The following is a 13,606-nucleotide window of genomic DNA, read 5'->3' on the forward strand; positions in this document are numbered from 1 at the left end:
AAACCAGTAACATCAGCTGAAGAACAGCTGACAGAAGAAAAAACTATTACTCTGGCTCATATGTAACACAAAAACCCAGACTTTTAATCAGACAAAGGATGGCTACAACCAAATTAATTGGTTAAGGAGCTTAAACATTCTTCATATCAAGAGTTTGACAACCAGCTGTGGTGTTTTACTTTGACTGCTGAGGAATTTGCTAAGTTCAACAGGCTGAAATGTCTGCTGCTCAAAAATCAGGAGCAGATGCAAATGCTCATTGTGTTAGGCATTAGAGTTGCTCTCTGCTACCACCCAGTGTCCAGTGGTTCAGATTTTCCCAGATCTACCAAGGATTTAAGTTCTTAGTTTCTAAAAGAATAAAAACTCATTCGATTTATCAACTTTGATTTTGAAGAACATTTTTAAACTACATTGTGTTCACTTCTGCAAGTGTTCCATCTCATGTATTGGCCTTGACCCCTCCATCTTCTACCACTTGTCAGTTAAGGTCATTTTTGGTCAAGCGTACATTTCCAGGCCATCACAGAGACATGGAACCCTTCGCACACACCTAAGGGCAGTTTAGAGTCCCCAGAGTCACTTAAAAGTCATGTTTTGGACTGTTGCAGAAAGTCAGAGTACCTATACATTCACCATGCAGAAAGACTCAAAGCCTACAAGGATAGAGTGCAACAAACTGCGCCACCTTGCAGCAATTAACACTGATTAAAATGGAAAAGGGTTTTTTTTATTGAACAATTTTTATGAATGTTGCCAAAGTTATTGATTTCAAAGAGTTAAAAACAAAAAACATTTATAGAAGTAATTTGTTTTTATTTTCATTTATTGTCAAAAGAATAAGAAACCACATCTAATCCACTGTAATGTTGAGTTTATTCCACTGGGTGGCAATAAAATCACCCATCCATAAATATCAGGTTATCTTTGCAGGGTTCCAGAGGGCAAGAGCCTAACCTCAGGTTATTCCTGTACAGCTGGGACATACAGGACAAACAACTATGCTTAAACCAGTTATCCTAACCATTTTGTTTTGGGACTGTGGGAGAAAGTCCAAATGCCTCCAAACTCCATAGAATAAGACCTTAGGCCAGGATTCAAACCAAGCACCTTTTTGCTGAAAGGACACAGTTGTACCAGCGGTTTATCTAAAATAAATTAGAATGGAGAAGACATAGAAACCTACAGGAAGCAAGGCTGGAATTCATTTGCAGCAGTGTCAAATAATGCCACACTAAGCAAAGAGTAAAAAAAAAAAAAAAAAAAAGAATTGCCTTTAACATGACTAAAAGTTCTTATGTCCCGTTTTCATATCCTTTGCCTTAAAGCACCAATCTGGACTCACTCTTTTGCTGGATCCTCTCCTCATTTTCAGCTGTGTGAGGACTTTCTTCCATGTACGACCAATTTCCGTCACCTCACAGATTCTGAATGATTTCAGGATCTGGACTCTGAATAGGCCCAGGATTTTGCATTTCCTAATTCTCAGGTTATCCTCTGTGGATTTACTTGCATATTTTATTATTTTCACAGGATCTGTGTTTGTTCAGTTTTTGTATCAACTAAGTTTAACTCAGGAGGGGAGAACTGAAAACAGATGGAAGGGGTAAAAGACAGAAAAAAATCTTTCAGTTTATTCATTCTAAAATCAGAGACTCATTCACAGATGACAGGAAATAACAAGAACGTAGAGAGAATGGGTAAACAGACTCCACAAATCATAAAAGCAGCCCGGTTGCATTAAACACTGTCTGACATCTGAGCTCTAACTGGGTTAAAACTTTAAAAGTTTCAGCATATGACCGTAAAATCCTGACTCTGATCTTCTAATCCTTGGAAATAGCATTTCAGGACCTCCCACTATAGGATTATTTCACACAGTTAAAGTTTAGAAGGATAGAAAAAGATCCGATTAACCATTTTCAACAGAATTTGTGGAAACCTTTTACTTCCCATAAAAAAATAACATGAAAGTAGAAACCATTCCACTTCTGAAGGCTGTTAAATAATAAAGAAAATAAAGAAAATACCTTACCAATTATATAATAACATTTTAGCACCAGTATAATAACATTTAGCCAATAATGTAAGATTTTATTCCATTGTCGCTGGCAAAAAATGGTTTAAAACTCTAATAATCTTTGCCAGTTATGTCAAAAGATATACATATAATTGCAGTTCTTCGAAATTAATGCTTTTAAGCTGCAGATAAGTTAAAAATGAAAGGAATCTTTGATTATTTACAATAAAGTGTATGTCATACTAACCTTTTATACTGAAGGGCAATGATATTAATAAGTTATTGGCTCAAAAACATTAGATAGTTGACAAGTTTTTAACTTATTGGCTTTATTCCATTCAAAAAGGCAAAAAAAGCATATAGTATAAGGCATTTTTGTCTTGCCGACAATTTTTGTGTGTCTTTAACGCAATAAAATATATATCTGCAGTCTGGAAAAGTTTTGTGCTTTTAGCTTACAGAAAATTTAGTTCCATGCTCACTCTTCATCACACACTTTTCCAATTTCGCCTGATAAATGTACAGGAAAATCATCGCCTTTAGTAAATTTGTTGCAGATGCATGATTTTCCAACTTGAGCTGAGGTAGTGTATGCTGTATTTTGGAGGTAAAAGGGGAAGATGATGATGGTGATGATGATGAAGAAAAGAGCCTTCATGAGACAGAAAACAAATCAGTAGAAAAATCTTTGTGGTTCCTGATTGGAGAACATGTTTTTGGTTAAATCTATGTGTTAGTGCTTCAATCATCTGCTAACATGTAAGCCTAAAGAAGATTAACATTTTAAAAACCATCTCTCATCATTTAAACTCTACAGTGCAAATGTATCTAATGCCTTGTGTTTTAAAGGCTGTTTTTTATAGGCATGATGTAAGCTGAAAAGTCTCAGTCCAACTAGCTCCAGCCCCTTCGCTCCATCATTGGACTCCCACCAGCTCTGTGATGGGCGGAGCAAATACCATTAACTCCTGGTATTTGTTAAAGAACAGGTGCAGACGGGACAGGTAGGAGCCCTCCTGATATGGAAGTTTCCTCTCAGTCAGGTACTTGGATACAACTGGCTTCACCTGCAAAGTGAAGCGAGACAGTTTTAATACCCAATTATTGGCCTAAAAGGTCTGTATTGTAAACAATTTAATTGAACCACTGGTTGCATATTAAAGCCCATATCTATTATTAATAATAAAGCCCCTTTGGATTTCAGCTTGTCCCAGGATCCATATCATACAGGTTATGATATGTTTGAGGCAGTAATATTTACTTCACCTTTAGACACATGTTGTCAGACAGAAAAGGGAAGAGGTGGTGCTCTACATGGCAGCTGATCAGAGAGTGTCCAAACATCCAGTCCAGCAGAGGGTTACGGGGAAGGTTCAGCACTCCATGGGTCATCTGGTAAATCCTCTTCGGCCGGCTTGTTGGGGAGAACATGGGCAGACCAATGTGCTGCAATAAGACACATGTTCTGATTTATATCTAACGCGATTCAGCCACCATGTAACTGCAGTAGAGCACATCACCCCAGTTCTAAAGTCCTTACACTGGCTCCCCGTATCTCAGAGAATAGACTTTAAAATACTTATTTTAGTCTATAAATCCCTGAATGGCTATGCACCTAAATACATCACAGACTTGCTATTAGTGTATCAACCCTCCAGACCAATCAGGTCTTCTGGCTCCAGCCTGCTCTGCATACCTAGAACCACAGCTAAACGTGAAGAAGCAGCATTTAGTTCCTATGCTCCACTTATCTGGAACAAACTTCCAGAAAACTGTAAAAGTGCGGAAAGCCTGAGTTCCTTTAAATCAAGACTAAAAACACATTTGTTTAGGATTGCCTTTGACTGTTCTAGTTAAACAGTTTAACTGAAACATCATTAGTTCAACCTTTTTATTTTCTTTAGTGCAGCTGTTTTAAATATTTTTTTTTGTTTTTGCATTTTTTATTTTATTTTATTTTCTACTTGCTTTGATTCTGTTTCCTTCTCCTATGTTGTAATCATGTAAAGCACGTTGCATTGTCTTTGTACTGAATTGTGCTATACAAATAAATTTGCCTTGCCTTGCCTCTGATCAATAGAGCAAGTTTCCTGCAGATTTGAAACCTATCCTCCTGTTATCAAGAATGATAAATTTCTTAGTCATTACGATCCAGTCACTACATGGAAATGTTCTTCGAAAAGTTAAAACCAATTCAATTTTAAATTTAAACAAAACTATTTTGCAATGTTTCTTCCAAGTGACCCATCAATCTGTTTTGTTTTCATGCATAAAAAAAGTTCCCTTTGCTTTGATCAAGTAACCACTTTTTAACCCGAGGAGGGCACTAAACCGGCATTTTTAGACACATAAGAAGGATTTCAACAACTGTCCAGTAAAATGTCAAAATGATGCCTGCGACATGTGGTCTATTAGATATGTATACAGATTTTTAGAAAAGAGTTGATTTAGGGGTAAATAGTCCTTTGACTAGTATTTTGGCAGTTTTAATACATATCTCTGTCTCTCACCAGTTTTGCCAGATTTGTTCAGGACTGTGCGTCTCTCTTTAAAACTCTTGATCACTGCTCTTATTAGAACGTTAAAAAGCTGTGATAACTTCTCATCATTCTCCTGCTTGGTGATCATCAACAACTCTTTTTATCAAATCAAAACTGAATTAATTTGTTTTTGGCAACACGCTTCCTGCTTGGCTGGTTTGATGGCTCTAACTCCATTGCTGTAAAAAAATAAAAAAAAAATAAAAAAGTTTAAAGATACTATTAACTTTGTCCTCAGGTGAAGCTTTTTAGACTGAAAACATTTCTGTTTTCTAAATTAGGATAGTTTTTTTTTTGTTTTCTTAGCTTTCTTATGCTGTTCTACCTAATTAAAAACAGGAATTAGGTTATAAGAGTGAAATGCTTTGGAATTAGCTTCAGATCGCACCAGAGTGTACTGGTGTACCAGAGTGACATTAATCCTAATTTAACAAGAGATTTATTTATTTGTGCTGCTCTACAGGGAATGCAAAGCATCTCAAAGGGGCTTTCCTCTGATTTTACAACAATACTTTATTGCATGGGGCCAAACAAAAGTTTAAATGCAGTCATCATGGGTAAAAACTATCTTAATTTGAGACATTTAGTCATCTATATGAAAGGTTTATATTATATGGTGGAATCATGTTTTGACAAAGACCTTTAAGAGGTTATAAAAATGAAGAACTCTTTGAGTTTGTTGTAAAATTGCTGCAAAACACAGGTCAAACAAATCACAAAAAATAACTGCAAGTTGTTTAAATTCCATCTGAAAGTTTGCTTTATCCTTTCAGGTGTGTCACTGTTTAAATTTACTTAAAAGAGATGCGAGGAGATTGCAACTGCAGCTGTGGGGATTGTGCAAATCAATTCCAAGAATTTCTAAATCCTTTTTGTTAACAATGCCCCGTGAAAACCCAATATTTGCAGGATGTTTTCAGTGTCATCAAACAAATCAAATCAGAGGTGGAGCTCTACCTAAGAGCTCTGACTCTAGGGGGTGGAAAGGAAGGTGAAACCGGCCAAAAACAGCACCCAGTGACCCAGGAGACGCTGGAGAAAAGGTCTCCAGTCCAACCTCCCAGTTTGAACAAACATCAGAAATCTGTATTTTCCAATCCACCTTCACACACTTTTATCTGAACAATGTACAATGGCCTGCAGGATCCTGCCTGGGAAAATCAAGCCTGGATTGTTTTAGTTCTCTGATGGTAACACAATGCTGCCTGCTGCTGGAGTTTCCCACAGCGCCTGTTATAAAACGCTCTCTCGTGATCAGTTGGCAGCAAATGAAAAAGAAGCAAAGCTGTGGGGGATTTGGTTTCCAAAGACTTTTAAGAATAATCTGGATGATGAGTTGAGGACGGATCTCAAATGAAATTGCATACTTCATACATACAATAAAAAAGGCTACATGATAAATAACCTAAATAGTTTAAATAATTTGGGTTAAAATATCTCATAATTCTGTTCATTCAAATATAATGTTCTCCCAAAAATATCTCAACCCCTGTGGATTTCTGATATAGTTTCAATGTAACTGCTGTCCTCCAGCAGGACCAGGCTCAGTGTGAGCAGCCATCTGCAGAGGCTGAGTGGGGTTCTAGGAGACAGAAACAGATGAAGATGTAAATAAATAAGTTATTTGGTGCTCGGGCCCCGGCAGAAGACTTCGGTGCTGTGAAACTACATACGCTTGGATGAGTACCCTAGAAAAGGATTAGAGAAGTCCTCCCCCAGGGTTGAAAGTTGGTGAAAGTTTGCTTGCAAGCGGGAGAGAGAATGTAGGCCAGGAGCTAAATGGAGGGGATCTTGAAAGGTGATTGGCTGGAGCTGAACGAGGGACATCGCAGGTGGTTTAGGTGAAGCTGATAAGAGTCTTTCAGCTTCAATTTCAGCCTAATCTTAATTACTTTAAAGTAAAGGGCAGTTGGTTAGTAGTTAGACCAGGTTAATCTATGGTCTTCTCTTCATCTGAATTTATCAAAACTTGTCCCTCAAGGGTCTTTATTAAGATAATTTTGTTCAGTTTATATAAATATTGTAAGCTCGAATCTCTGGCTTTATTTTGATAAAACGGTTGTTTGTCTTCATGCAAACACAGCTGCCTGACAAAATCTTGGTTACTGCAGCTCCATCAAGCTCTTTACATGTAAATCAAGGAAAACGACTGTGCTCTCCAATCCAATCTCATTGAGTTTACTTATGATAATATATATAGAACTTGGGAAAAATAAGTTTTTTCTACAGGTAATGTTTTACTAAAATAACCACAAGGCACTGAATGATTTTAAACCATTTTTAAGCAAACTACATTTGGATGTCTATCCTGTTTAACTCAGTCATTTCCTGCTTTTATCTTAACAATCTCAATTTTTTGAGTATATTATAGGGTTTACTATCTGTTTTAACAATGCTATCTTGTATACTTTTAAACAGGTCTTTTTTTTAAAGACGCTTTGTTTGAGATTTGCATTTTTGATAAAAGTAGAACAAAATAGAAACTTTGTTCTCACCTGAAAAATGTTGACGTGGATGTACGGCACAGAGAACATGGCTCTGCTCACCAACATGCAGAACAAGGCTCCCTGCGTCGACCTGAAGCCGGATACATTGATGAGCAGCCAGTACTGCGAATACAGACCTAGTGCTATCATCAGGAGCGTCCGAGCCACCGCAAATGAAGAATGTCCTTTAAGATGTGCTGCAAACAAACAAGACATTTCAGGAGCATCCAAAAGTAAAAAAAAAAAAATCAAGTTCAAGCTGGTAATTATTTTTGGAAATTCTAGAAATATTAAGATGAACCTGTAATCCTTTGATCCGTCTTACCGAGGGCAACAAGAGGAGTGATGAGGGGCACAGATAGGGGGGCTATGAACAGGTAGACCATACGAGGTAGGAAGGGGACTTTCCAGACACTGGAGTCCCCCAGTCCAATGACGTTAGTGTGTGCATGATGCATCTTAATATGGCCATGTATGCCGGCTTGGGCTGAGAATGAGCCACAGATCTAAGTAGAATAATAAAGGACTACAGTTAAAAAACAGACATTAGAACTAAACATGTACTTCAGCCAGTTAACAGATGATTTAACAGACTAAATAAAAGGTAGGAGTCTGTTTTTCTAACTTAACCTTTGGACATTGCTGGCCAAAGGTTTAATTAGCAATAAGGGAATAATACCAACCTTTGTACTTTATGCAAATTTAGAAGTTTAGTAAACTGAATTACTGGTTGCTTGGGTTGCAGGAAGTTACTAAATAGTTTTTTAACAACATATTCTGCTTTGCAGCTGAAGATATCTCAAAGATTTAGATACCTGCTGAAAAATACTGGAAGTTAGAGGTTCATTAGAGAATCAAAACTACCCTGAGTTGTGAACAGAGCAATGCCACTGTTATCTCTCATTTCTCTAAGTCACCCTGTAAATCAATGTATGGGTGCATCTCTTGCTTAGGGTGCAGGCTATGACAGGAAAGTGTGATACAGGTTCAGTACACATTTTATTTACACTGACTAACAGAAACAAATATTTGTTTTTACTTTCTGGCATTAAATCAGACTTTTAAATTAGTTAAGATAACCAAGACTGCATCATCCCCCGGAGAAAAACAGCCTTTGGTCAGGCTGTCTTCTCCGTAAGAGCATCTCAGCAATGGAACACAGTGCCAGAAACCATCAGAGACTCTTTGTCATTCTCTTCATTTGGTTTCAATTATTTAATATGGTAAAAAATTTAATATTTTTTCTGCTCACCTCAATGAAGAAGATGGACCAGAACTTTCCCCAGGTCTGCGACTCACTGAGGGCCCCGTGGCTGGCCAGATGTGTCCCTTTGACTGTGATGACAGCATGAGCTACGCCCATCAACAGCATTCCCAATAAAAACCACAACAAATGATGTGAGCCCAGCAGCAGGAAAGCTGGAAGACACATCACAGGTGATAAAGTGTAGCTCGCAATTCCTTTTTGATGTGCTTTTAAATTAACTGGAAACTCCTAACTTGCTGCATGTTAATCTGCATTTAAAATGGATTGCAACCCTTTTTTATATTCCTACTCTCCCTACTTTACATTTTTGAACCCAAAAGGCTGCAAGAGCATCATGATATATATCTTGAACAACTGAAAAAGGAAGAAAATGATGGATAAACATTAAAAAAAAAAAAAAAAAAAACGCTGTTAGTCATAGTCTTGGAAAACTAAGTTGCCATCTCATCTTAATTAGAAAAAATAATGAACAGCTTCTTAAGAAAAAAGTATAGCCAAAAGACATATTTCTTTTTATATGAGAAGCGATGGCAGCAAGGTTTAGGTTGGTAAATAAGATTCTGAAATTTGAACCAAACTGGGTCAGCAGCAGGACAATGCTCCAAAACAGGAAGAATCATCAACAGAAAGGCTTTAAAGGAAAAGCAGTAGGTGTCCCAAGGGTCTAGTCAAAGTAAACATATTTTTTTTTATGCTTTGGTGGGAGACCTGTAAAGCGATGAAACTATTGGTTTAAAATAGTCATGGTCAGAAACTTGGTCAGGTAAGATGTGGCCTAAAATAAGCCATTAGCATATCTTCATCAAATCATGATTTCATGTTGTTTATGATTAAGTCTAACCCTATCTTCAAAATCATGCACCATATATTTTTTTCTAATATTGTCCAATTTTAGGAAACCAGTTTTAATCAGAACCTTGGATTTCTGGTAACAGCCAACAGGAATGGTGTCCCATTAGAGTTTTCTGCTGGTTAGAATATTATGATCATGAGGAGAGTATGTTTGAACTCCAAGAATCAATAAATTTCCATTTAAACATCTCCTAGCCAGCGGATACCTCTTTTTCTTGCCATTCTCTAAAAACGTTTTGCATGGAGACCCACATAGATTCTGAAATTGATGCAAACAACCATGTAATTCCTAAATCCCATTTCTTCTCCAATCTGATGCTTGGTTTTAAACATCTACTCCTTAGCTACTTTACAGTAGGTGCCTAAATGCATTGAGTTGCTGCCATATATTTGGATAATAACATTAGGAAGAAATGTATCTGGTTTATCTGATAAGATGGCCAGTGAGTTTGTGTGTATAGATGTTATGAAACTTGAGAAATTGTAATAGGAAAGTTTTGGAAGGAAAGCAAGATTTGAATGTCCTGTTTGACTAACATGCATTATTATTTTTCGATTTTTTCTATTTAACTTTTCTATTTTTTGTTTAACTCTGATACACTCAAGCAGGAGAATACATGACATAGAACCTGCATGTTTTCACAGTGGTCCGCTACAAAGACACAATCTGTTGCAGTTTTTTTCTGAATTAATGCAAAACACCATAGATAACATTGTCTGATAGACAGAAAAACAGGTTCACGAAGATGATCCCTAAAAAGCTCTTTTTTGAGAGCCTAAGACTGTTAAGTCTTTGCTGTTAGATTATGTCTGCTGCAGATAAATTAATTTTTCCCTTTTTAGCTATTTTATATTTTTTTGGTATAGGACATTTATTTTAAAGGTAGACTGACAGGAAATGGGGTGGAGTGCGGAGAAGACATCCAGCAAAGGTCTTTTCAGTTTGGAAGGACCTCCATAAGTACATAGTTAGCAGGCTCATTCTTTATGATTTTACCCTTAGTTTATCAACCAAAAACTATAACTAGAAATTTAATAGAAAATAATAAAAGCTGCTAAAATCCAAAATGAACACTTAACATAGCGAGCCTGGAGGAGAAGTGATCAATGAACATTTTTTCATCTGCTTGAGCAGATAGAAAGCTATCCAAACTTTCAGAATACGTTTCTAACCTGAAATGATTTAGCAGGAAGATCAGGTGGTAAAATGAAACCTTATCTGTAACCAGAGAAAGCTGCTCTGCCTGTGTCTGACACTTTTTCATCAGAAACCAGACTCCTCACATCTCCAAGTCTTCCTTTTACCTACATATTATTAGAAAACCTCTAAATTAAGCAGGAATGTTCAGGAGTTCCTTATCTGCATAATATAAAGAAGCCATCATTGTTGGCATTGTCAAAATGCATATAACAATTATCTGTATACTACTTTTTTCAGTATTATTTTTGAAAAAAATCATTGCTTATATAAAAATGTTGTAGCTATGACCTTTAACATAGAAGTAAAATCGGACCTTTTTCGGCATTTTACAGCACTGCTGTGAGGATTTCTCAATATGGAACCACAGCTATCTGACTCTAACCAGCTTTTCTATCCTTGCTAAACGGGCATCCTTACAGCATGATGCTAAAACCACAATTTTCCATTGAGGTTGGTGTGCCAAAGGTAGTGGCAGTGTTAATTTCCTGATGCACTTATATTTTTGCACATTTGAAACAAACATTTAATCAGACTGGAGCAACTTTTAAACCTGTTTGACCTTTAGTTGACCTTTAGCAAACACTCTTCTGTAAATTCAAAAGGTTTCTCTGCGTGGGTGCAACAATATTTTATTTCCCTTTGGGATTAATAAGGTTTTTTTTTCATTGAACTGATAGAAAGGACTTAGGTGATGAAGACAGCAGAGAGGATTGTGGAGATCATCTAGACATTGTTTTCTGGACAAATCTAGAAAAGTTTCTAGATGTATTGAAGGTCAATTAACTATTTGTACAACCTCCATTGGGAAAACTTTGCAGCATTAAATCAAACACAAAAGCACTTAAAAGAGTTCCTTCCTCAGATCCAACATCCCAAAATCCACCTCCTCTTAATATCATAAACACACTAAACAATAAATATAAACAAAGATCTATGCCAATCATTCCATTTCAAAGCCTGGACTGGTAATAGCTGCACTTTTAGTACTTGGTACAAACTATATTTCTAGGTACACTCCTACAAATGTTTTGATTTATTTTATTTATTGATGTTTTATTGCATTCATTTAACACTCATAATGGGGTCCTCTGAAGCAGAGATTGTCTGAAAAATGTTATGTTTTTATAACAAATCTGAAACAGTCATTGTCAACAGACCTTCCACTTGAGGATCTCTGGCTTCTTCATTGTTATCGTTGGTCTCTGGGCCGATTCTTTCTTCTCTGTCTGTTAAAACTGGCAGCTATGTTTAAACCTCTCCAGCAATGTATCCCAGATCCCTCTGCTGTGAAGCTCTACTGTTCTTTAACGAAACCTCAGAGGTCCACATAGATGGACTTTATTTAAAAAAATAAAACAAGCTGGTTCCACTGTATATTAGTAAAAATGATCAAAAAACGATTTCCCTTTCCAAATGCTTCAGTGTTTAATACTAATGAAAGTAATTGATGTATATGCAGTTATATTTAATTTAAAGCTCAACATAAATGTGAGAATATTTAGTTAAACAGTTTCAGAGCCACAGGGAGTTTTATCTGGATGTTTACAGCCGTGAGTTTTATCCTTACCAGGCGGAAGGCAGAGGAACGCTGCAGTCAGGATGCTGCAGTCCACTCCCCTCCTCTCCCACCAGCTACTCTCTTTCATCACCTTCTGCACCAGCCTGGTCAGCTCCATCATCAGTGACTCCTTCTGTATATTTTCCTCTACTCCATTTGTCATCTCTGAAAGCACTCCACTCCTCACTTTTAAGCCACCATCACCTCCTCCAAGGACATCCTCATGTTCACTGCACTCTTCCTGTATGTTCGGCATGCTGAAGGACCGGCTGAGGATAGAGTTAGTGCACAGTTAAGTGTCCCCCCCGAGAGCTGCAGTAGATAAACGCTGCAGCACTGAACAAAAAGTCCACAGAGAAAAGTCAACTCCCTTTGGTCAGGATCAGTCAGAAGCCCAGCCCCCTTCTTGTTGCCTTCCTGGATCCTCCTCTCTCACCTAATTTCTTCTCACCTTTACTTTGAATATAATGGACCAGTGGATGAAGACTTTAGAAGATGGATTAAAAAAAATAAAACAAAAAAACCTGCAGAAAAAAATGCATCTGCTCACTTCCTCCTCTCTGGTGTCTCATGCATTTTGCATGACGCTCTCCCCGTCAATGGCTCTACGCTTTGTGTGCTCTCCTCTTCCCCCTCCCTTCTGTTGTGGTAAACTTGGCAAATGTCCAGGGAAAGACGAGGGAGACATAGAGCAGAGTAACAGTGTCCATTTCTACCTTTTCACAGTGGGAGAGTGCTCCGACATGGACTGACAATAGCCTGCTGTGCAATAAGGCACTGAGCAGTTAGGGTGTGTTCATGTGTTTACTCAGGCAAAGATGTAAAGAAGGATATTAAGCCATTTGTTTGGATAGAGGCCAAGCTTCTTGTTAATAGCCAACTGACCTCAGCATGCGCTTTGAAATGTGCTGAGTATTCTCTTAATTGACAAAACCAACAAGAACGAGCAGCAAGGTTACAGCTCCACGTCCGTCCGATTGCAGCTACCTGTTAAAGAATAATGTCTAAGATCAACATCTGGACATTTAATGGTGCAGCATCAGGGGTGGAGCTAGATGGGGGGCCAGGGGTGGCCTTAGCCAATCATTGGCCACCCCTACCATTTTTTCCCACTCTAATACAGATGGTGGCAGCAGTAATACTCTGAAGGGGAATTTTCAAACTTAAACATTTAAATTTTTCATATATTAACAACTGCTTAACAGAAACACTGATTAATTATGCACATCAATATACAAACATTAAAGATACTGCTGATGAAGATTCTCAGTCATCCAGGTCATAGTCATTCCGTAAAAGTTTAAAAAACAATCCACTGGACTTGGTTTCCATGGTTTAAAGACGTTTAACTTCCCCTGCAGGAAGCTTTCTCAATTCAAATGTTTGGACTGACCGACCCTTAACAATCGTAGACAGGGTTCAGGTATTACAGGAGTCAATCCCCCCCTTTAACGACAATCCCCCCCTTTAACGACCGACCTTCAGAATCATAAACAGGTTTCAGATATTACAGGCCAACAATGGGACCAAACAACCCACTTGTCGGTTTCAATTTGCATGTTTCCAAGCAATACAAGGCCTTGTCTCTACAAAGCCTCAAACTCACTGTGGATCCAGACATTGGAATTGATAAAAGCTTCCTGGAGGGAAAGCTAAACGTCTTCAAACCTTGGAAACCAAGT

The 13,606-nt window shown here is 37.6% G+C and overlaps 1 protein-coding gene across 2 annotated transcripts; it reads right to left on the reverse strand.

Annotated features, from left to right (window-relative positions):
* Window positions 1-1,607: 1,607 nt before the first annotated feature.
* Window positions 1,608-12,641, reverse strand: fads6 (fatty acid desaturase 6). 2 transcript variants are annotated; one of them, XM_038274089.1, is made up of 6 exons: window positions 11,934-12,635; window positions 8,299-8,465; window positions 7,372-7,552; window positions 7,056-7,243; window positions 3,287-3,466; window positions 1,608-3,087 (listed from the first exon to the last, which is right to left on the reverse strand). In XM_038274089.1, exons 1-6 carry the CDS (start codon window positions 12,178-12,180, stop codon window positions 2,938-2,940), a joined length of 1,113 nt encoding a protein of 370 aa, XP_038130017.1. In that variant the 5' UTR covers window positions 12,181-12,635; the 3' UTR covers window positions 1,608-2,937. The 2 variants fall into 2 exon arrangements, with proteins under 2 accessions (XP_038130017.1, XP_038130018.1); XM_038274090.1 differs by lacking the exon at window positions 3,287-3,466 and having other exon boundaries at window positions 11,934-12,641.
* Between the last annotated feature and the right edge of the window lie 965 nt (window positions 12,642-13,606).

The sequence above is a fragment of the Cyprinodon tularosa genome, unplaced genomic scaffold, assembly GCF_016077235.1.
Source record: "Cyprinodon tularosa strain WSP-4 unplaced genomic scaffold, ASM1607723v1 ctg90, whole genome shotgun sequence".
Classification (NCBI taxonomy): Eukaryota; Metazoa; Chordata; class Actinopteri; order Cyprinodontiformes; family Cyprinodontidae; genus Cyprinodon; species Cyprinodon tularosa.